At 42.9% G+C, this 25277-nt stretch overlaps 2 protein-coding genes across 2 annotated transcripts; both read left to right on the top strand.

The window, feature by feature from the left end:
* The first annotated feature begins 252 nt into the window (after positions 1 to 252).
* Positions 253 to 3333, top strand: LOC146019503 (hemoglobin subunit alpha-3-like). The gene is made up of 3 exons (XM_083152025.1): positions 253 to 762; positions 1649 to 1853; positions 3205 to 3333. Exons 1-3 carry the CDS (start codon positions 668 to 670, stop codon positions 3331 to 3333), a joined length of 429 nt encoding a protein of 142 aa, XP_083008151.1. The 5' UTR covers positions 253 to 667.
* Positions 3334 to 7303: 3970 nt separating this feature from the next.
* On the top strand, positions 7304 to 10150 carry LOC146020363 (hemoglobin subunit alpha-5-like). Its single transcript, XM_083153421.1, has 3 exons — positions 7304 to 7582; positions 9484 to 9688; positions 9942 to 10150. The coding sequence occupies exons 1-3, from the start codon at positions 7377 to 7379 to the stop codon at positions 10068 to 10070; spliced, it is 540 nt and encodes a 179-aa protein (XP_083009547.1). The 5' UTR covers positions 7304 to 7376; the 3' UTR covers positions 10071 to 10150.
* The last annotated feature ends 15127 nt before the right edge of the window (positions 10151 to 25277 follow it).

Below are 25277 nucleotides of genomic sequence, written 5' to 3'. Positions count from 1 at the left end.
CATGGATAGTGGGGGGGGGGGGTGCCTAAATATCATTGCATCTCATACAATTGTATAGCAAACCCAATGGCATCGCACCCTATAAAATTACATGCGATCAGTGATTTTGCGGTGTGGTGCAATGCAATGCGATGGTCCGAGGGTAGAGAGCAGTGAATAAATTACATAGGAAATTCACATCGCATCGCCTGCAATCGCAACACACGCTAAAAATCACATGCGATTTTCCTACGGTGCCTTACGTAAGCTAATTGGGCACCCGGCTACTACATAAGTACCGCATTTCTTTAGCTAATTGGCATTGCGCATGTGTGCTGTATACGGTATACATGCGCAGTTATTTAATAATTGCTCTATTTTCAAATTCACTAATTAGCGGATAAGTCTGAATCAGCCCCTAAATGTCCTACTATACAATCTCCATAGAACATGTGTCACATCCTGACATGCCGTCTCATGTAGCTGATCTTCAGTATAATTGTACATAGGCAGCACATTTCTAGGAGAGATAATCACAGCACTTGTGTTCGGGTGTAACTCAGAACTGACCAATAGCGGTGGCACAGGGCCAGGATTGCTGACCCTTCCTCTATAAAACGTGAGTGACCCCAGACACTGGTCACACTTCAGGTCTTCAGCTCCGGCTCGGTAACCACACACCAGAAAGATGACGTTCTCTGATGCTGAGAAGGCCGCCCTTGTGTCCGTTTGGGGCAAAGCCTCTGGAAATGTGAATGCTCTCGGTGCAGAAGCCTTGGAAAGGTAACATGGAACCTGCATTATCCCTCTAATTGTAACATAGATTATTTTTATTTAGGAAGAAAAATTGAAGTGCCTTAGATTTTACCTTAATTAAAAAATTTTGGGTACTTGTTTCCTAGCACGACGCCCACAATATTAAGTTGTATTCCATCTCATCGCATCGCATGCGGGAGTATGGCATGCGATTCGATGCGATGCGATTTTAAATTATATAAGCCCCTATATGATTTTTAATCGTATAAGCACCCTAATGGGTGCTTACAATGTTAAATGCACCCCCACGCCACCCCCACTATCAACGCCAACCCGTAGCGTGGCGAGCGGCGGTACGCGTCCTCCGACCTTTTCCTATCCCCACTATCCACGTCGGCGTGGAGTTGATTTTATACAGTGTGGCGAGCGCAGCGAGCCACCGAGTCCGAAGCATGGCGAGCACAGCGAGCCCCGCGTGGGGATGCGGATTACTTCATATATTCTGCGTCCCCTCGCGAGGCTCACTGCGCTCGCCACACTATATAAAATCAACTCCATGCCGAAGTAGATAGTGGGGGTATGAAAAGGTCGGAGGACACGTACCGTCGTATACCATTGTACATGGCATACAATGGCATACAATGCGATAGTATACAATTTAAAATTGTATAGCATCGGCTGCCATCGCGTAACATCGCATGACATCGCATACCATCGTATGCCTTGTGGTAAGCGATTCGATGGGCGCCGTGCTAGGAAACAAGTATCAAATTTTGTTTAATAGATAAAAGTTAAATAATGTAAAGTATTCTTGTAACATGTTAAGAATATTGAAAGACAAAAGGAAACGTGCCTTAATACTGAATTATTAAATATATATTATATTTTAGTAAATGATGACTTTGTATTTTAGGATGTTTCTGAGCTTCCCCCAGACCAAGACTTACTTCAGCCACTTTGATGTGAGCCACGGATCCGCCGATCTCCAGTCCCATGGTGGTAAGGTCCTCGCTGCCCTTGGAGATGCTGCTAAGCATCTGGACAACTTAGATGGAGCCCTGTCCAAGCTGAGTGATCTGCATGCATACAACCTGAGAGTGGACCCAGGAAACTTCAAGGTGAGACACAGGATTAAGAAATAACATATTTTTCCCCCAGAGATACAAGATTAATAAATGTCTTCAGTTTGATACCAAGACTAACAAAAAATATATTTAATTGACAAGAACATTTTTATTTATAAATTTAGTATATTTTTGGGTTGCTGAATTCAAAAATGGAAACATTATTTGAATTGTCTATAGTATTTGAGATAATGGGTACCCTCAATTAATCGGGAACCTCAGCATCATTCTACCCTCTGTATATTACTGATCTGTCTCCCAACCAGTTGCCAGGTTTTTTTTAATTTTTCTGGTTTCACATCTGTGTATCAAAAATTAGAACCAATCTAGCAGAACTGATGTCATATTCTGCATCAGCACAACAAAGTTACTCCTAAATTTCTCTGAGTGTTGGTCACTGTGGTACTATGCATTTGCCAATGATGGCTCCACAACGGGTCTCTTCTGCCGTGATGTTGTTCTGGGCAGGGCCGGATTAAGGTGTGTGGGGGCTCTGGACAAAAAGGTCTGTGCCCCCCCCATAGGGGTAACACCTGCCCCCCCCCCCCCATCCCCCCCGTGCGGCCGGTACCTCCTGCCTTGCAGATCCCAGCTGTCTTGCAGGTCCCGGCTCTCCCTGCTCCTGCTGCTTATAAAAAAGTGTATGGGGGCAGCCATTCGGAAAATGGCTGCCCCTATACGAAGGACAGTTTTTAAGGATGCTAGAGGAGGCCGCCGCCTCTAGCATCCTCAAAAACTGTCCTTCGTATGGGGGCAGCCATTTTCTGAATGTCACTTTTTTTAATAAGCAGCAGGAGCCGGGAGAGCCAGGAACCGCAAGACAGCCGGGATCCGCAAGGCAGGAGGCACGGGCCGCACGGGGGAAGGTGGTGTGTGTGTTCTTAACCACATAGGGGGGAGTGGGTGTTAACCCTACTGGGGGCGGAGGCGCATACTTATTAGTTACGCCACTGTCCCTGCGGCGTATGTGAAGTGAGCTGCGTAGTCCCTGCAGCAGATGGGAACTAGTAACTAGTTCCCATCTGCTGCAGGGACCCCGCTGCTCACTTCACATACACCGCAGGGGCCCCCTGCCCACCAGCGCTACCCTCCCTGCGCTACCAGACCACGCTGCCTGCCACCCATGACATGCCACCTCAGCAGTGGGGTGGTGGGTGTGGGGGTCCCCAGATGTGTGGGGGCCCCGGGGCGACTGCCCCTATCGCCCCGTGGCTAATCCGCCACTGGTTCTGGGTACACATTGAACAGTGCGTACCCAGCATTAGATGATTGTTTATTGTTGTTGCTTGCTGACATTTTATTTAAAACCTCAGGTGATAATGACTGATATAAATGTGTCTTGCAGCTGCTCTCTCACTCCATCCTGGTTGTTCTGGCTGCTCACTTTCCCGCTGACTTTGATGCAACCGCCCATGCTGCCTTGGACAAGTTCATCGCTGCTGTGTCTGCTGTTCTTACATCCAAATACAGATAATCCCAAATTAATGCTTGCAGCTTCTTTTTTCTTGTACAATGTGATATAAGAAATGCCCAACCATGCTAGAAGTGAAATAATTAATAAATGATTTATTTTATCTGTTACATCCTGTAGCATTATATTCTTATTAGGTCTGTATAATAAGCACAAAAAGAATAATGCAGCGCTCAATTATTAATGATTGTACCCAATAGTATTAAATAGATTTAATACATGAATAATGTTTAAGGTACAATATAACACTTAAAAAAACAATCAGTTAAAATCAATAAGCAAGGGAAACCTGCCGATGGTGAATGATGTTAAACCTGCTCCGGTTGTCCGTTTCCCAGTAGGGTCCCTTTGTGGGGGAAAGGGGGTAAACAAGTGGATGAATGGCATCCAATTGCATTCCAAAGTGACGCTGGAGGTGTCCTAGTCCTGTGGTGGACTGCTGGCTTGTGGGGATCCTCTCTAAAGTGCGTTTGAACTTGGAAGAGATGACTGTTGCTCCAAGAAAATTGTGGTCCCAAAAAAATCCTCTCTAAAGTGCGTTGTACAGAAATGGGTATGGGGCAGAGGGAGACGGGGGGAATGTCCGCTCCAATGGGGGATGGGAAGGGACAATGTCCAGATGAATGAGCAGGTGGGGGGATAAAGTCCAAGGCAGGTCCCCAGGTTGGAGTTCATCAACGAGTTTTGCTGTCACTCACAGGACAGCTTTTTCAAGGTAACTATTAGAGGTACTGGTGCGGGTAAATATACCATCCCTAACTGTGTTAATTAACCTCATTAGCAGAGAAAACATTTTATTTGGCATAATAATATATAAAGTAACTCGGAGACAGACTGGTAATACTAAATCAAGCACAATAGCAGTGTTCCCGCAACATTTTGGTAAATAAATGATAAGCACAGCATTAATGGAAAGACATGAATTGCTGGGATGTGAGCCTTATATTATTGCACAACTTCGAAGAAATCGTATTTTGAATGTGTTTTGTAATGCTGGGGTATGTAACATGCAGCCCAACCAGCTTTTGTGGAACTATGTATCCCACCATAGAAGGGCATGGTAAAACTGTGGCAGGGCATGCTGGGATATTCAGTTCCACAACAGCTAGGGCCTGCATGCTGAATACTCCTTTTGCAAAAATACACAACAAGGGCATTTAAATACAGGAAGGGGCCCATGTGCAGTCTCTGGGTGGGCCCCCTCCTTTTCACAGTGCACTAAGCTCTGGCATTGTGCCAGAGTCTACTGCACATGTGCAGGTCACCAGAAACATGGTGGCCACCATGTTCCGGAGACTAATATCACTTGCACTAATGCACGAAAGGTAAGCAATAAAACGGGTACAATGTGTGCAATGTGGGCCCCCCTAGACTAGGCACGTGGGCAATGCACACATTGCACCCATGATAGAAATGCCAATGATCCACATGGTAATGCATACAACAGGTCAAGGTAATCATCAAGTTCCCAATTTGCTTAAAGATGTAGCTAAGATCATATCATACAAACTCTAATATACACGGTAGAGATCTACATACAGTACAGGCAGATTTAGCATCTAGAATTTTAATGACCCTTTTTTAAACAGAAGTGGGATACAGAAAAAAAGGCAAGGGGTGAGTGGTAACCATTGCGTACAGGCTGGTATAAACAAATGTGGATAATTGTATTATATAAAATGTTTGAACATATAATAAAAAAATCATGTAATACTAAAACTATTAATACCTACATCAATGAATAATAATTCCTAACTCTAGGATACATTATACACTGCTAAATAATCTGTGACAGTGTCCATTCTTAGTACCTGACTAGTGTTGCTTTCCCAAATATACAATCTGCTAAATGTGTCTGATACAATTATGTATTTATCTACCTTTGTTTATAAAACCAACTGTTATGTGTGTACACACGGGGGCGATATACGGTGCTATGCGAGTCCCGATACGATCAGATGGTATCGGGACTCTCATAGCACGACATGCAGCAGAGGGACAATTTACACTATATATAGCCTTGCCTGCCCTCACTATATCGCTGCCGATTTGCGCTCATTTGGGAGCACGCATCGGCAGCGCATCGGGCTCGTTAGCCCTAAAAAGCCGACAATTAATATGCAATATGGCTTCCGATGTTCACTATATCGGCAACATCGGCAGCCATATCGCTCCCGTGTGTACACACCATTAGACAATCTATAGACCTGATTCAGAGGTAATCGCTGAAGTGTGGAAATCCCTAGTCGGTGACTTTCAACAATTCTGCACATGCACGCACGCCACATGATTCATGCATGTGTGAGCCCTGGAACTGCAATCCCAGGTGAGGGGAGAGCTACAGGGTGGCAACAAACTGTTGGCGGGGTGGCGACTGAACATATTGCAGGAGCCGTCCAGACAATGCAGGTTTACAAACTACTGGAAAGCCGCTGAGAATCTACACTGTAGAATACAACAAAACCTTCAGCAGTATTTTTACCAATACAAGTATTGTTTTGCATGCCTAACACCCAGGGCTTAAAGTGGTAATGCAGTGGTGGGGGAATCATTTCTCTAATTACCTCCCCTCGCCATCCCCCATTAGACAGAGACAGGGCCAGTGGTAGGGTTTTGGCATCCCCCTGCAAACTAGAATGCTTTTCTGTGAGAATTACTGTGCAGGGCCAATGTGGAGGTTAAAATGTTCCACCTCACCATTAGAGGTGGTGGAACTCAGTTCCACCCCATTCCCCCTCACTTTAACCCCTGCTGACACCCATTATGGTGGCAGCTGTGGCACCAACTGTTACACAATTTGGCTGGTCAAGTTTAGTGCTGCATAGTTAGAAATTGGGGGCACCTCATGTTCTTTGTCTCCCCACTATTTTCTATGCAAGCCTAAACTTAAGGTGTTATCAATGTAAGGGAGGTCTCCCACACCATTTTTTAATAGAGAAATCTGTAGCGGTTGTCAAAAGGTAGTCAAGACCACTGCGTACTAAGGGCCTTATTCAGACTTAGTTGCAGCAACTGCTGGTGCAAGGCTGCAGGGGGGCTAGCCAACAATAGGCAAGGCCACCCCTTTGCCTGGTCCCTCACCCACATGTACCTTTGCAATGCAGCTTGCAATGAGTAATTGGAGTGATTGACAGGAAGAATCCATTCGGTGGCTTGAACATTTTTAGGGCATGTCTCAGCATGTGACTGTAATATCGTACGCATGAAAATGTCACCAGCTTCTGTGGCCATTCTGCAGGGCCATGGTGGAATGTGGTGGACATTTCTAGCATCTGTGGGTGCAATTGCTGAGCATGTTGCAATGGCTTTGGTGGCATGTGGTTGACATTTCTAGCATCTGTGGGTGCAATTGCTGAGCATGTTGCAATGGCTTTGGTGGCATGTGGTTGACATTTCTAGCATCTGTGGGTGCAATTGCTGAGCATGTTGCAATGGCTTTGGTGGCATGTGGTTGACATTTCTAGCATCTGTGGGTGCAATTGCTGAGCATGTTGCAATGGCTTTGGTGGCATGTGGTTGACATTTCTAGCATCTGTTGGTGCAATTGCTGAGAATGTTGCAATATCTCTGTACCCCCCTGCAGCCACAGACAACCTCCAGCAGGAGACAACATTATTTCTGGTGAATTGGTCATCTCAGCGTTGTGTATGAGGAGCAGGTTCATGATGAAAACACTTTGCAGACAAACCTCTGCTCCACCCCTCCACCAAACCTCCATCATCAAGCTGGCTGCCTCATCCCATAGAGGGGAGCATGAATATCAGCAAGTATGGGAACGCTGCTGCGTCAGCAGTATGACCATATGATCATCTGAATCAGGCCCATTATTTTGTATTGCGAATATTAAAAACAGAAAGCACATATGACTAAAAATTTTTTTTTTTTGCTGTTAGAATGAGCAGACATGCAACCCACTGATAGCTTACACAAACTATATGCTACTTGTATCATTGTGCTTACGGAGCTTATTGTATGTTGAGATAAAGCTATATCTTGATATCAGGCAGTATGGAACCCAACCCATTTTATGTTTTATAGATAACAATATGGGTGTAACAATGGTAGTTAATGGAAATGTGTTTAGGTCAGGCTATTTTACCTCTTTAAAAGTGCAGATAATTCGCTTGCCAGTCACCAGCACAGATCCTGAAGCAACCATGGTTTTCTCTCAAGCTGAAAAGGCCGCCATCAACACCATCTGGGCACAGGTGGAAGGCCATGCTGATGATATTGGAGCAGAGGCCCTGGAAAGGTAACGATTACTTCTTACTATTAACATATTTACTATTACCTTTATACTGTAGTATTAAAAAGTACAAATAGTCTGATAATATATTCAACTGCCCTGCATAATATATATATATATATATATATATATATATATATATATATATATATACTAAGACCGGCTCTACACTTGCATATATTAAATTAGATACCTGGGTGCACTCCTATGGACAGCAGCTGACCTGGGATCCTCGGACAAACAGAAAGGATAGGTGGCACTCCCTGGACTTCAAAAAAGTCACTTGGAGACAGGGTACAACTAAAAGTAGAATTACAGTACACTTACCCCACCATAGTAAGGATTCCATACCTGCACTCACCAGAAGAAGAAAACTGTCTGTGTCCAGCTGAAACAGCTGTCGGGACAGCTGCTGTTACATCTTATCATGCACATGGAATAAACTGATTTCTTTCTTCTGCTGAGTGCCAATCTGGAATCCTTCCTATGGTGGGGTAAGTGTACTGTAATTCTACTTTTATGGATCAGGCACTGGAACGATTCTTATTGAAGTGCCGCCCTGCTACCCTCAGCCTTTACCTTGCAGGGTATTGTGCTAGGAATAAGAGGCGGCACTCTTTGGACTTAAATTTAAGTAATTTGTATCGTGCAAAAAAACTTAGTACATTTCCAGATAAGCGTGACGACGTTTCAAGACCCTTGGTGGACTTTTCAATAGGTCTCTGTGCAATTACAGAGTGCAATATAACAAGCTTGTTATATTGCACTCTGTAATTGCTCAAAGACCTGATGAAAAGACCACCAGGGGTCTTGAAACGTTGTCACGCTTATCTGAAAATGTACTAACTTTTTTTGCACAATACAAATGACTTAAATTTAAGTCCAATGAGTGCCGCCTCTTATTCCTAGCAAAATACCCTGCAAGGTATTGTGGAATCTATGTATATTATTCTGTTGGGAGGGCACCACGGCATCGTTGACCCACCCGGAGTGCCAAACAAATCTTCAAGAATATATATATATATATATATATATATATATATATATACTTGTATGGCGGACCGGCACTCCAAGGTATTGGCTTTAACTGACGCTGGTACCCTCACAGCTTTGTATAAGCAAGGTAAACACGAACAGAGGTGCGGCACTCAGCTCTTCTATCAGCAAAAAAACTACAGTACAGTGTCTTAATATCAAAGACACTGTACTGTCGTTTTTTTGCTGATAGAAGAGCTTAGTGCCACACTTCTGTTCCTGTATATATATATATATATATATATATATATATATATATATATATATATATATATATATACAACCCAATAATGATGAGGCACCTAAATTGTATAAGTATTGGTACGTATAACTAGTAAATTTGAATATAAAGAGGACCCAGGTCCAGTGAAGCAGAGGATACATTGTTCTGTCAAAGAAATGTATTTATTTCATCTTTCAACGAGTGGATACAAGCAAGATTTATCTGTACTAGTGGTTTGCCTGTATCCACTCGTTGAAAGATTAAATAAATACATTTCTTTTGAAGAACATCATAGCCTCTGCTTGTCCTGATTCTCACTATTCACTAGAATAATACTGTAAGCTTATTGGACGTTATCTTGTTGTTTGCACCCATAGTATGGGACATCAGATGTATCAGAGGAGCCTAACTGATGAATTTTCCTATTGCATACATATTGCACATACTTCATAGAAAAAATATTGTTCATAACCTTATAAATTTAGAATGGAATCAAGGTCATTTTTAATATAGTCTACACTATTTATTTAAAAAGGTAGTTTAATCTTTGCGAATAGCAGAATAATTGATTGGCCCATATCAGCACAGACACTTTTTTCTTATGTTTGTTAATAGTATTAATCATACTGTATTGTAAATTTCCATATAGACTATTCCTGAGCTACCCTCAGACCAAAACCTACTTCAGCCATTTTGATCTGAGCCATGACTCCAAGGATCTCCATAGCCACGGAGGAAAGGTTTTGAGTGCCATTGGAAATGCTGCCCGCCACCTGGATGACATTGACAGTGCTCTGTCCGCCCTCAGTGACCTTCATGCTCAGAAGCTCAGAGTTGATCCTGGCAACTTCAGAGTAAGGGTTGCATTCATCTTTGTAAATAAAGTACCAACCAACCAGCTTGTACCTGGTAGTTTTCAAACACAGCCTGTAAAATCACAGTTTGAAGTTGTTACTTTATCTCCCCAAGTTTTGATGTTCATTATTCAAGGTTACTTTTCATTTATCTGTATACAATGACTAGTCCTCATAAATGATGCTTAATAACAAAGACATTATTTCTATGTATTAGATATTACTGTAATTACTATTTTTTTTTGTCTTGCAGCTGCTGTCTCACTCCATTCAAGTGACCCTGGCTGCCCACCTCACTTCACAGTTCACCCCTGTTGCCCAAGCCGCCTGGGACAAGTTTCTCTCTGTTGTGTCCTCTACCCTGGTGTCCAAATACAGATAAACTGGTCCTCCCAGGGTGACAGCTGGAGTTACAATGTCTTATCCGGCATCACTTTATTCAATAAACTGAATTTCAGCAATTCCTAGTTGTCTGTGTCACTCACTGTTTTTAGTTGTTGTACAGTTGGCTTTTAATAGAATTAAGGTCCATACACACTGGGTGTTTTATGCCCAGCATGTATGGCCAGCGATGATGTTCGCATTGCTGGCCGTAAATTATCTTAATGCATATACACTGAGCAATTTTCACGTGGGTGAATGACTTTTCATAGTAGGAGACTATGGAAAGCCATTCACCCATCCTGTCAAACAGGATGATGGACGTTGGCGGCCGGCAATGATGCGGGAATGGGCATCAGTGCTCACCGCTCATTGCCCGGCCATACATACTAGGCCGGATTTGAGCTGAAAGTAGCTCAAACATCAAAAAGAGAGCTGCTTTCAGCTCAAAAGCTATCAGCGTGTATGGGCCATTAGAATATCATAAAAAAATAATATATTGAGTTTGATTACAGTAAAATATCATATAAAAATCATATTTATCCAGAATTTATAGTACTTTATATTGTTTTCCTCATTAGTGATATTAAATAATGCCCAAATATATATTTTTTGCTGTAACACAGCTTTTATACCTACCGTATATACGTGAGTATAAGTTGAGTATAAGTTGCCGAGGCACCTAATTTTACCACAAAAACTGGGAAAACGTATTGACTCAAGTATAAGCCTAGGGTGGCTAATGCAGCAGCTACTGGAAAATGTCCCTGTATACAAGGACACCACAGGCTGCTCCCCCTGCATAATAACAGGACACCACAGGCTGCTCCCCCTGCATAGGACACAACAGGCTGCTACCCCTGCATAGGACACCACAGGCTGCTCCCCCTGCATAGGACACCACAGGCTGCTACCCCTGCATAGGACACCACAGGCTGCTCCCCCTGCATAGGACACCACAGGCTGCTCCCCCTGCATAGGACACCACAGGCTGCTCCCCCTGCATAGGACACCACAGGCTTTTACTGACCTCTTGCGTCCCCTGTACTGGGGGAGGGGGGGTTGCTGTTGCCGCTGAACTACTCCAGGGTGGTAGGGAAAGTGCTGTGCTGCTGTCTAGCTTCATAGGGGTGGGAGGTGGTGCATGGCCGTTGCTGACCTCCTGGTGTGTCCACCGCTGCCCTGCTGCACGGCAGAGGTAAACTGCTCAAGGGCGGTAGGGGGTACCACTGACCGGCTCCATGGAGGGAGGGAGAGTGGGGTCCGCGGCCACCACTTACTTCCTTCTGCGGCCGGCACTGCCCTGCTGTTCTGCAGTGGCCGGGCCTCCTGCACCATGCATGTCCTCAGAGCAGGAGGCCGGCGGCCATGTTCCCGTAGTCACGGCCATCTACCCTAAGCCGCGGCTACATCATTAAAGCCACTGACTCGAGATTAAGCTGAGTGGGGCTTTTTCAGCAAATAAAAAGGGCTGAAAAACTCGGCTTATACTCGAGTATACACAGTGTTTGTAAACCATATGATAGCTTTTCATTTAAAAATATGACATACATAAAATGTAATAAAATACAATATAAGTATATTGGATCGGTGTATCAGCATCACATTATATTTATCAGGGATTTTTCTGCACCAACCACCTACCAGATATGAAATATACTGCTCACCCCATAGGTTTTCTTCCTGGTATTGTCATGTGTATCAAGACCAGTGGTGGATTATACCTATGGGTTGCAGGACTGCAGCCTCTTCCCCCCAGGTAAATTCTGCAAACCCACTTATTGTCAGTGAAGCTAGATGCAGTCCATGACTGCACTGGCTTCACTGTGACTGGCAGTGACTTCTGTCAGTCACTGACACTACAGGCGTTCCCATTGGGAGGTGTGTCCCTCTAGGATTGACAGAAAGAGTTGTGATAAGCAGAGAGCTGGCTTCCTTTTCATACACTATGGGGTATATCAGTGGCGTCACTAGGCAGGTGCGGGGGGTGCGGTCCGCACCGGGTGTCACCAGTTAGTGGGGTGACACCCAGTGCTGCAGGTTAGGCGGTACGGGGTGTGCCGATACCCCGTACCGCCATATCAAAGTTCCCCGAATCAAAGCGGCGGGGGGCGTGCCCTGTACAGGTCCGCCGCCCCCAGCCGCAGCAGATTCCCTATGGAGGGGAGGGGCGGGGAGCGCAACGCCGTGTCTCTCCTTCCTCTCCCTCCCCTCCCTCAGCAGCAGCGGTGCGCCGTGGGAGGCGGCAGCAGCAGCGCGCGGTGGGAGGCAGCAGCGGCTGGAGGGGGAGAGACTACAGGACTCGAGTCAGAGACAACTTGAGCAGGCCAGCCAGCACTGCACGGTGAGTTGCGCAGTGCTGCCGCTGGCACTGTGGGTGGCATACCTGGCACTGTGGGGGGCATACCTGGCACTGTGGTGCATGTGTGGCACTGGGGGGCATATGGCTGGCACTGGGGGGCATATGTATTGCACTGTGTGTGCATATCTGGCACTGGGGGCATATCTGGTTCTGTGTGGGCATGTGTGGCACTGTGGGGCATATGTGTTTCTGGCACTGTGGGGGCATATCTGGAACTGTGGGGGCATATGTGTATTTGGCACTGTGGGGGAAAATCTGGCACTGTGGGGGCTTATGTGTCTCTGGCACTGCGGGGGCATATGTGTATCTGGCACTGTGGGGGCTTATGTGTCTCTGGCACTGCGGGGGCATATATGTATCTGGCACTGTGGGGGCATATGTGTATCTGGCACTGTGGGGGCTTATGTGTCTCTGGCACTGTGGGGGCATATGTGTATCTGGCACTGTGGGGGCTTATGTGTCTCTGGCACTGCGGGGGCATATATGTATCTGGCACTGTGGGGGCATATGTGTATCTGGCACTGTGGGGACATATGTGTATCTGGCACTGTGGGGGCATATGTTTAATGGACATCACATTGTGCAGTGTAATGGGCATCATTGTATGGGGCGTCATGGGCATTACGGTGTATGGAGCATTGGGTAATTGCCATCACAGTTTGGGGTGTAATGGGTATCAAGGTGTGTGGCATGATGTGTAATTTGCATCACAGAGTGCGGTGTATCGTGTAATTAGCATTGCGGTGTGGGGCGTAATGTGTAACTGACATCACGTGTGCGGCATTATGTGTAATTGGCATTACGTCATGTGTAATGGGTATAGTTCCCTAAAATGTGCAATCTGCAGGTACACAATACATTCATGGTACAGACCACGCCCCCTTCTGATAGGCCACACCCACAATTTTTCTGCGCGCCTCCGGCGCGCACAAGCTTCCACTCTCCGTCTTCCACAAAGTTGCCGGGGCGGGGGGGGGGAGGAGAGGGGTGACACCATGAGTTCCTACACCGGGTGACACCAACCCTAGTGACGCCACTGGGGTATATTCAATGCTCTGACGGCAAGTTATGATGGAGAGCAGTGCTAATGGCTCGCCATCCACTAATGGCGAGGATTTCCTCAGAACATTGAATACAGCGAGTGGCTGGCCGCCGTAGTCCAGGTAATCTTCAAGCTGCCGGCGCTCCCCGCACTCTCCACATCGCACTGAGGAGAGATGAAGAGATATTTCATATTCTGCGCCTCTTCTCAGAATGATTCTATTGGCCGCCTAGCGGCCAATCAGGAGCCGACTTTCTTGGCTCCTGATTGGCCGCTAGGCGGCCAATAGAATCATTCTGAGAAGAGGCGCAGAATATGAAATATCTCTGCATCTCTCCTCAGTGCGATGCGGAGAGTGCGAGGAGCGCCGGCAGCTGGAAGATTACCTGGACTACGGCGGACCAATAGAAGACATCTTCACCACAGGACCAGGTGAGTAGGATTTCCTTCCACAGCTCCACCATGGATTACTTCGGACCCGGACACCACCATGGACCTGGAGGACAACACGGACCGCCGACATGGACCTGGAGGACAACAAAGGACACCGGACACCAGGACAGAGGGCTACCTACGGGATCAAGATAGGTAAGTATCAGTATGTGTGTAATGGATGTATTAAAGTTTTATTTTCATTGTGTCAGTGTGTATTTATTGTACTATTTTTATTATTGTGGAACTACAAGACCCAGCAGGCCCTTTAATGCCCCGCAGGCTGGGACTTGTGGTTCTCCAAGTCCCAGCTTGTGGGGGAGGCTTGCTGGGACTCATAGTTCCACAGTTTTAAACAATAGTTTTTCATCTATTTTTTTTACACTGAAATCAGCCCGGTGACCACAGCCCAGTGTCACCGGGGACAGCACCAGGCTTCAGCCTGGTCAGGTAAGTCCTGGAGGGGGCGGACCCCTTTATTGGGGGGGGCCCCACTCCCCCAGGGCCCCTGGCCAGGCTGACTGGTCGGTAGGGTTAATGTTTTGGCAGCGGTACCTTATATAATAAGTGTCCCCTGGCTGTGACATTATACTGCTGGCTGGTTTGGCCTGGGGCTGGTTCTTAAAATACGGGGGACCCCGAGTCATTTTGTCCCCCGTATTTTGGGAACCAGCCCCGGACCTGGAGCCTGGGGCTGGTTGTTAAAAATCGGGGAACCCCTATTTATCGGGTTCCCTGATTTTTAATTACCGGCCCCGGCTCTTTCAGCCTGGTGCTGGTTACAGCTGTGGGGGGGACCCCACGCTGATTTTTTAATTTATTTATTTATTTTTCTATTTTTTTTACACTCTGCAGCCTGCACAGATCTGACTGATCCGTGCAGACTGCCTGAAAAATTCATATTAGCGGCCGTATATATGGCCAGCTAATACGAATTACTACGACATCGGAGGGTTACAAAGCAGTAGTATATGACTGCTTTGTAAATTCCCCTCCGGAACACGACTGTGCATACGACTGAAACAGTCGTATGCAGTCGTAGGGAAAATACTAATACGAAAAACTAGGTTTTTCATATTAGTAAATTTCCCCCATATGATCAGACTGCAATAAAACAATGTACACTGTTAAAGGCGACAATGATTATGTGGTGGGTTCAAATAACGGGTTGTATCCAAATTATACTTGCGTATAATAAACACACTGTTAATAATTGCTTGACACCTTGGTTATTAAAATTAGTTCATAAACACGTTGGTTACAGACATTGTGTATGACCATCCACGATTGATCATAATCACGTATATATGTCCGGGGATGAGGTTTGATCCAAAGAATAGCGGAAAGCTTCTCATAGGACACCAGGTACTTCTGCTGTCTGGGTATTAATACAGCACCGGATATTCCCTAATGGTCCCCCAGAAGGCACTGATCCGGCCAGTCACTGCTTAGCTGCTGAGTTCGCAAGGGATCAGGTGGCACAGTGATGTATGGCAGTATATTGACAGATGAGCGGACCCCACGCCGTTTTATTTATTTATTTATTTTATTTTTATTTTTTACACTGAACTGCACGGATCTGACTGATCCGTGCAGGCTAAAGCCAAATACGACAGGAAATTGAAGTCTATTTTCCTGGTGTATTTGGCTGGCAATTATCGTCAGTTTGCAGATAATTAGCGGCCGTATTTTAATACTAGGAATCACCATAGGGTGGGTAAGTCTGTCACGATAGGGTGGGTAAGTCTGCAAAGCTGGGCTGTGACTGGGTGCAGGGGGAACTGTGGACCCTTTAAACAGCTTGGGCCCCATAGCAGCTGCACCCTCTGCACCCTCCATAGTTACGCCACTGTGATATTTGCATCATTTAAATTGAGGATACTATTGTGTGGCCTTACCCATGAGACCACTTGCTTTTTGTGCTGTGCGCTCTGCCTATTTAAAATGTGGGGTGGGTGCACCGATGCACTTTCTGGCATGGGGCACATTTTTTGGAAGTAGCCTCCTACGCAGATCACTCACAAGGTTTTAAACTGTTGGTAGCTGATTCTGGACTCCTTGTTATTATTTAACATGATTTTTTAGATTTTGGTTAATAATATGCATGAACTCACTCTAAATGTTGTAACAGGGATGTGGTGCCTACATAGTTAATGTATATCTCTACAACTTTAGTCTCACAAATGGTACAGATGCAAAGGGTGGTGAGAACAGCAGAAAAGATCATTGGGGCAGACCTCCCCATGGACCAAGAGCTATACCTAGCCAGGGTCAAGAAGCATGCAGGGAAGATCTCGGTGGACAAGCTACATCCTGGCCACAGCCTGTTTGAATCCCTTCCGTCAGGCAGGTGCTATACAGTAGGTCCATCCCAGCAAGGACGGCAAGACCCAGGAAAAACTTCTTCCCAATAGCTGTCCACCAACTTAACAATTCTGAACGTCCCAAATTCTAACTCGAACTGTTCTATTTACGTGAAATGTATGTGATGTATGTTATGCCCCTCCTATCTCCCCCCCCCCCCTTGTGTTCCCTGCTTGATGCTGCACTGTTACCGCAAAAATTCCAAGTATACTCAAGTATACCTGGCCAAAAATGCTGATTCTGATTTACAGTTGGAATAAGAATTATTTTGTAGTACTGATAGGTAGTACATATAAGACAGGCACCCAATATGTAATGCAAACCAGCTAAAATATAATATATTACATACAATATTCACCACCATCATTTGTCATTATTTTAAAAAGAGAAGGAACAATTGTTCAACTTCATAATAAAATAATAAGAATTCTTTTGAAGTAGGCATATAGGCAGGCACCCAGTATGTAACACAACCCAAGTAATATAATACATACTGGGGGAGATTTACTAAGAATATGAATACGATATTTAGGAATGAATACGAATGCACGCGACTGTTATAGCCATATGCAAATTCCTAATCCGAGGGGAATTTCAAAAGCAGTCAAATACGCCTGCGTTGTATTTTCCGATGGTGTATGAGTTTGTATTTAGTGGCCGTATATATGGCAGGGGTCCCCTGTATTTTAAGAACCAGCACCAGGCCCAACCAGCCAGCAGGGTAATGCCACAGCCAGGGGGAGACTTTTTATACAAGTCCACCCGGCCAAAGCATTAACCCCCTGACCGGTCAGCCTGGGCAGGGGTCCTGGGGGAGTGGGGACCCTCCCCCAATGAAGGGGTCCCCCCTCCAGAATTTACCTACCAGGCTGAAGCCTGGTGCAGTCCCCTGTGTTATAAAACAATACACTAAACCATTGTATATTGCTGTGGAACTATGAGTCCCAGTAAGCCTGAAGTGTATTTTCCAGGCGTATGTGGCCGGCAATTAGCTAAGGACTCTTAGTAAATTAGGAATCACCATTCTTTTGAATGGTGATTCCTATTAGTTTTCTGTCGGTGGTGTATACATTCGTATCTGTAAATACAAATATGAATGTGCCATGAATACAAATACGAATTTACGGATTTTCGGGATAGTAAATCCCGAAAATACGAATTCCTAAAAAATAGGTGTATTTTTGTATACAAATACATCTATTTGTAACAAATTTAGCTTAGTAAATTTCCCCCTGTCTATGGATGCAGCGCTCAGATTAGACATGCTGACAGTGGGCATTTTTTCTTTTCTGACGCATCCTGTGGCATTAGCATATTCTACACCGCTGTTGGATCTAAAGACACAGCAGTGCTGCAACAAGCATCAGATCCTGAACACATTATACAAAGGCAAGTAAGGGGACATAATCATGGGGCGATTTTAGCCCTATTTCTAAACGATCTCTCTAGATCGCTTAGAAATTTAGTATGTGCGAATGCCCCCAAGTGATGACGATGTGCGGACCCAGGTGTCACCATCGCCTGACTAGATCTTGGCTATATGTAATCATGATCTAGTCAGATCAGCAATGTTTTTTTTAACCAGAGAACACTGGTTAGCAGAGATTGCCCATACACACATTGCTACGTGTGTATGGGCGATCCAGCCGCCGGGAAGCACAAAGGGGATTTCACTAGCCTACATTCACCCAGCATGCAGGCTAGAAGAAATCTCCCTGTGTGTACAGGGCTTAAGAAATACAATCAATGCTCAGTTTTCTTTAGTACAGTATTTATTTATTAACAGTTTCTTAAAAAGCTCAGCAGATTCCGTAGCACTTTAGTAGCGAATGTTTTCAGCCACTTAACTGGCTAATATTTTTTCAGAATAATGTTTAGAATTTGATGATTTTAAATGATTGAATTAGGTCAAGAAAGCCCATTTAAAATATATTCAATACCATTTTCTTTAAAAAAATATTTATACATAGAAAAAGCAAACATTTTCTTTTTTAAACAGCCTTGAAAAAAAGTCTACAAGACTTGAAACGAGTTGGCCCCACGGGATTGCATTGCACCAAGGAGGACTTTTGCCCAGCCCCAAGCCTGTGGAGCCGACAGGGTGAGCCCTTCTTTTGGAACACTGTCTTTACCATCCTGGCTCCACCTCTCCAGCTGGGTGAGAAAGGATTTTAGATTATTATTGTTCGTGTTCCCCCTTTTATATATCTGGAACATTACGCTTTGTTCAATACTACCCAGTCTAAAGATTGTGGAGCCGACAGGGTGTACCATATTCTGGAGCACTCTGTTTATACCATCCTGGCTCCACCCCTCTAGCTGGGTGAGGAAGGATTTTACATTGCTTTTGTCTCTCATTTGTCTTTACCATAAACATATACCTGTTAGTGTCATGTTTTTTGGATCAATAAATAAAAATGTTTTGGATTTGAAGGAGCTTATTTTCTGTGGATCAACGAAATCTCACACCCAGTGCGCCAAAGGTCCCCTCCACCCTTTTTCCAATTTCTAGTTTATCTCGGTGTCTTTTGGGAAAACACCAGGAAGGTGGACCCAGGCAGCAAGGGGGTGCGCAGGGATACACAAGATCACCACCATACAAGCAGTACTTATATTGATGATCGGAACATCAAGTCCATCGATAGTTGGATTATCATGGCCATTGTGACTCTGCGTTTCGTAATGCTGCTCCCAGTAGCTTCCTGGGGTCAAGATGGAAGCCTCTGGATGGGGGCTGCTGTCAGGCTGACCAATTAGCAGGCACAGACGGATGCAATTCAGGAGGCAGGAGGCCATGTCAGGGAAAGCACAGCCTGGTGTGATTGCATCTGATACTAATAGTGGTAAAATCCTTCAGCCCAAAAGTAGAAGTCAGTCATCTTCAGCAAAATAATTTGTTCTGCAACAATGTATTAGGGGTTATTGAGTAAGGAAATCTTTCTTTGATGGGCAAAACCATGTGTACTGCAGGTGGGCAAATGTAACATGTGCAGAGAGTAATGTAGGGTACACACCAGAACTAACATGATCGTGCGAGGATTGTGAAACTATTTCCTTGAAATCATACGATGGTATCACAATGGATTGGAGTACACAATCTGCACACTATATGCACATGATCGGTACCCAATTCAATGTAGATGACGAATCTTTAGCGCAGGAGGTAAAATCTCCATTCCAACAAACGACCGACGGGGGCGTACATCGGATCGGAATCGTACTGAAATCAGGTACGATTCTGCACTTTTTACATCCAATTGGTAGTATCAGGGAATCGAACGGAAATCGTGCTGGTGTGTGGTGACTTATTTTGACACTGTACAGGCTAAATGTTTACACTACAGTTTTGATTTCAGTTTCAATACTCCCCACCCAAATCTAACTCTGCACATTTGCCCCACCTGCAGTGCACATGGTTTTATTCCATTAGAGAGAGATTTTGCTTTAAGATCATTACTGAATAACCCCCCCCTACCTTTTTTTTTTTTTTTGCTATAAGACATTGAACAATATTAAATGCAAAAACCTTCTAGAAGTCTGTGGAAATATTTACAGCTGCTAAGCAAAATGTATTTCTTTATTTATTAACAGTTTGTTATATAGGGCAGCATATTCCGTTGCGCTTTACAATGGGATATAATAAATACAATGTACAGTATTACCAAGATACAATAGTATTTACTAGTATCATCTACCCTTCTAGGATGTGGTGGTGACTGGCAGATCAGTGCTTTTTGCAGAAGGTGATTTTTAAATCGAATTAGTAATATTCAAGATTCTATAGATGTATACACATGTGCAACACATACAATACTACTGTACTATAAATTGAATATGCAAATAGTTAATTTTCATTAAATAAATCCCCAACCCAAGTAATAGCAATTGACACCCTTTTTTAATGATGATCTTGGATGCTTATTGTTTAGCGTCAAACTTGCCTTAAAAGAGTTTCATTTTTCAGATCCAGCGGAGCATAAGCACAACTTAAGTGTTTCTGTAATTCATATACTTCATTCAAAGAATTAAAACAGAAAGAACAGATAAACTAGAACCATTATTTAATTGAAATTATTGAAGACAATATCCAGCTGCACAAATGAACAGACATACAGTGTGCTGTTATCAGGATCCATAAACATTTCTTTACCGTATACTACGTGCTAAACTGTGCATACTGTATGTTGAGATAAAGAGATACTGTATATCATATCAGGCAGTATGGATCCCTGATGTCATTCTTTTTGTTTCAGATAAGAATATGGGTGTAACGACTATGGAAAAAATGGAAAAAAGTTTGTCAAGTTGCAAAAAACTTCTGGATTATAATATATTTAATGATTTAACATATAAAATGTTGATGCTGTTATACTAAATACAAACACACTAGTAAAGTCTAGAAGAATATTTACAGCTGTTGAGCCAAATATAATAAATACAAAATAGTATCAAAATACAATAGTATTTACTTTCCGTAATCCTACTAGGACATGACATTTAAAAAAGTAATTTTCATTTCTTTAACTCTTGCCAAGTGAATTTGTCAGAATTGGTGTGAAAATTGCCAAGCAAACATTTTATTCATCATAGTGTCCCATAATGTTTGCCTCATATAGGAAATATAATCTTTTTTTTACACATTTTTTATTTGAATTTATATAAAACAAATATGAGTGATGCTGTCATTTTTAAACACAAGAGGGTTGGAGTAAGGTGCGCTGCTGTTTAAATAGTTTTAGTATCTGTAACACATAAGCTGTCCGAAGAGGAATGAATTATGGACACACTGTTGCTTTTAGAAAATATTTATCACAAATAAAAATATATATATATATATAGCATAAATACACAGCATATAAAAAAACAAAAAAAAAACAAGACAATTTTAAAATAAAGAGAATGGGATCCCAATCAATTAATTGATATTAACTTTGATGTAGTATCAATAATAATTTCTTTACTGGGAAAATTAGTGTTCTCCTGCCAATTGGTGAAGATTAATATATATGCAATCAGGTAATGAAACAAAGTTCCAGTTTAGGCAAAGTGGTGTAGCTTAGAGAGCTAGTTGGTAACTTTATAAATAGGTATAGTCACAATTTAGATGGTATGCTCACCCGTGTGGTAGACCTCAATCCCCTAGATGTATTTGCGGGGAGAGGAAGGTGGTGTGCACTAGCTGATGTCCGGCAGCTCAGATGGACGGAGAGCTGCACTTCAGCCAGAATATATAGAAGCACCTTGCAATGAGCTGGAGTGGATTGAGCCCGGTGGAAGATGGTCCATAATTCATTCCTCTTCGGACAGCTTATGTGTTACAGATACTAAAACTATTTAAACAGCAGCGCACCTTACTCCAACCCTCTTGTGTTTAGTCTTCTCTTTTTGTGGGTCTGACGGGCCCATAGGAGTTACTGCAGCAGCTGTAGCGAATTTTGTCAATAATTTATATATATATTTATTTAACTTCAAATTAAATTAGAACTGTAGAGCGCCAGGAATTGTGTACCAGAGAGCACTGGTCTCAGTGCTACTCTGTCACACAAAAAATCCATTGCATTCTTTTTTCGTCTTTCCTGTGCAGCTAGCAGTAAATTTTTGATACTGGTTATATTTTGGATCACAGAAAATCTGTAACACACGTGGCTGACTGAAAATGAATGACTTTAAGAGCTACAATGAACGTAAGAACAGAAGGGACTGTTATTTATCTTCTTTTAATGTGACTCAGAAAGGCGAGGAGGCAACATCCAACTCTCATCCCAGTATGAATAAAATGTTTTTTGATCTGGAAGATCTATTGAAGGATGAAATGCGCAACTGGTGGGACAGTGTGTCCCTCCAGAAATACATTGACGCTAAAATAATCCCGAGGGGACTTAGAATCTTTAAACATTTATCTATAATTAATCAACCGGAACTCCAAAAGAAGTGGAATGAGACATTGGATGGTTGCTCCTTCGCATTAATGAGATTACTCATTCAATATCGTGAAGAAATGGTGAACAAAACTGTACTGAAGATAGATAAACTTAAGGATGAGCTACTTACATGTAAAGAGAACTCTTCTTTTAGAGAAAAAGATGAACAGATAAATAGCAGAGTAGAGAGATTTGAGAGAGAACTAATATCAAACAAAAAAAGAAAGTGGGAACGAGACCAGAATGATTATAAAAAAGATATAGTGAGGTCCTACCACAAAAATCAAAGAGAACCCCAGAGAGAGAGAGAACTAACACCTAGAGCACGCCCTCAATTCAGACAGAGAAACTCTTCTTACCGATATAATAGAGATAGATCATACCAAAATAGAAGAGATAGAAATAACACTTATAATTCTGAGTATAGATCTAACTATAATAAACCGAATAATAGAGAGAGAAGCCCCGCCCACCCACCCCAACAGACAAATATAGATGTAACTTCCAATACAAGGACAAAAAGTGACCAGGTTTTTCAATCCCGAACCTGGCAGGACTACAACCCATACACAAACCTCACAAATCATACCCCAAAAAGGTTCAGAGACCGAGAGGGAGAAGAGGAAGGGGAAAGAGAACAAAGAAAACCCAGACTGAACTAAACACCACCGGTATTTTTAATTTAACATCTCACCAATTAACAGATTCCCAGAAAACTTTACTTTGTAAGGGACTTAATTTTGCACCACAAAGCGACCCAAATATTTTTGATTTATTTACAGATTTAAATAAATTTACAAGGGATTTATGTAGAAAACGTTTTTTCGCTAATAAGGATTTAAAGAGAGCAGACCACACTAATGACAGTACTCCTATTGTTCTGGATAGTTCAGATACAATAGGTATTACAACACTTCAATCCTTACTGGACGAAAATAGTCCAGAAGAAATAGAATTGTTCAATTTAAATCTAAATAATACCCCCACAATACTACCACGATTTAAGAAAAAATCTAACTTTTTTCCCCTTGAGCAAAAAAGCCCAGCCATAACCATCTTTTACAATAAAACTTTAGACGATTTTAGAGAGCTATGTTCTAAAAAGAAAAAATATCAAGTGGACAATTTAACTAAATTAGAACGTGTTGAATTAAAAAACTTGAAAAAAGATCTAGCCATAGTAGTCAAGCAGGCGGACAAGGGGGGGGGGGTAGTTTTGATGGAAAGAGAGGCATACCTACTGGAAGCCTATAAACAACTTAATGATGTTGATTATTACATGAAACTACCATCGAACCCTACCCCCCTATTCCATACTCAATTTAGAGACCTGCTTGATTGCGCGGAGGTGGAGGGGGCGATATCCAGAGAGGAATCACAATTTTTGTTTCCCTATCACCCCATTACCCCCACATTTTACTTTTTACCCAAAATTCACAAAGACCTCACTTCACCACCAGGGAGACCTATTATTTCAGGTGTTGGTTCACTCACTTCTAATTTATCACATTTTGTTGATTCGCACCTCCAAAAATTTGTTATTTCACTTTCTTCGCACATTAAAGACACTACACACATTTTAAATAAGACTCTAGATTTATCCTGGAACAAGGGTTGGGGCTTCTTAACCCTTGATGTCCAGGCACTATACACTAATATTCCGCACGATAAGGGTGTGGGGGCAGTTAGTCACTATTTAGAGTTAGATACACAAATCTCACCATCTCGGAAGAAATTTATTTTGGATTCTATATCATTTATTCTCACTCACAACTATTTTATTTTTGAAGATCACCACTATCTACAGCGCCTTGGGACGGCCATGGGGACCAGATTTGCGCCTAGTTTCGCGAACCTCTATATGGGCCGCCTAGAAGAACAACTTATATGGGGCGGCCCTTATAGAGAGAATCTGGTCCTCTATGGCCGTTTCATCGACGATTTGTTTATTATTTGGGAAGGGGGACACGAGTTGGCACTTGCTTTTGTTAATTTCCTTAACCTTAACACATTTAATTTAAAATTCACTCACACCTTTAGTTACACATCGGTCAACTTTCTGGATATCGCATTCTCCACCTCCAATGGCTCTTTAGTTTCTACTAACTATATCAAACCAGTGGGAACTAATAACTATCTACATTTTACCAGTGGACACTATAAACCCTGGATAAAAAATATTCCTAAAAATCAATTATTGCGAATTCGCCGAAATTGTTCACTTGACTCAGAATATAGAAAACAGTCAGAATTAATGATAAAAAACTTTGAGAGAAGAGGGTATCCTATGGAGATCCTGCAGGATGCCTTAACACAGGTAAACAAAGTCAAAAGAACTAGCCTTCTGGAGCCTAAAAAACATACTCCAGAAGATTATCAATCAGGTAATCAAATTGCATTTATTTCCAAATTTAACAATAAATCTCAACAAATAAAGAAAATCATCTTAGAAAATTTTAAATTACTTTCTCACGATAAGATCCTTAAAAGTATACTAACTAAGCCTAAGATTACTTTTAGAAGGAACAGAAATCTTAAAGACCATATAGCCCCCAGTTTACTTCCTTCAATCAGTGATACAATAGCTACCTGGATCCCCCCTAAACCAATTGGTAATTTCAAATGTAATAAAAAAATCTGTTTAACATGTCAATATATGTCCAATAAAACGAAAACTGTAACTTCTACCCATAATAAACAAATTTTCCCAATAAAACAGTTTATGAATTGTGAAACAACTTATTGTGTCTACGTGCTGGAGTGTCCGTGTAAACTCCAGTACGTGGGACGAACAATCAGAAGTTTAAAAAGTAGATTTAGAGAACACAGGAACAACATTCTCAAAAAACTACATAATCACAGTATTCCTCGTCATTTCCTGATGAAACATGAAGGTGACCCTAGTGGTCTAACAGTAACTGGAATCGAACAAATCCAGAACACAAAAAGAGGGGGTGACCGATTCAGGAAACTATGTTTGGCAGAATCATCCTGGATATTTAAATTAGATACGTTGAATCCTCAAGGATTAAATGAAGCTCTTGACTTTTCATGTCTGGACTAAATCCTATTGGACTAAGATACATT

Source organism: Crinia signifera, chromosome 7 (genome assembly GCF_055691185.1).
Source record: "Crinia signifera chromosome 7, ASM5569118v1, whole genome shotgun sequence".
NCBI classification, from domain to species: domain Eukaryota; kingdom Metazoa; phylum Chordata; class Amphibia; order Anura; family Myobatrachidae; genus Crinia; species Crinia signifera.
Note: the sequence above shows the minus strand (reverse complement) of the source record. Positions and strands in the feature narration are given on the sequence as shown.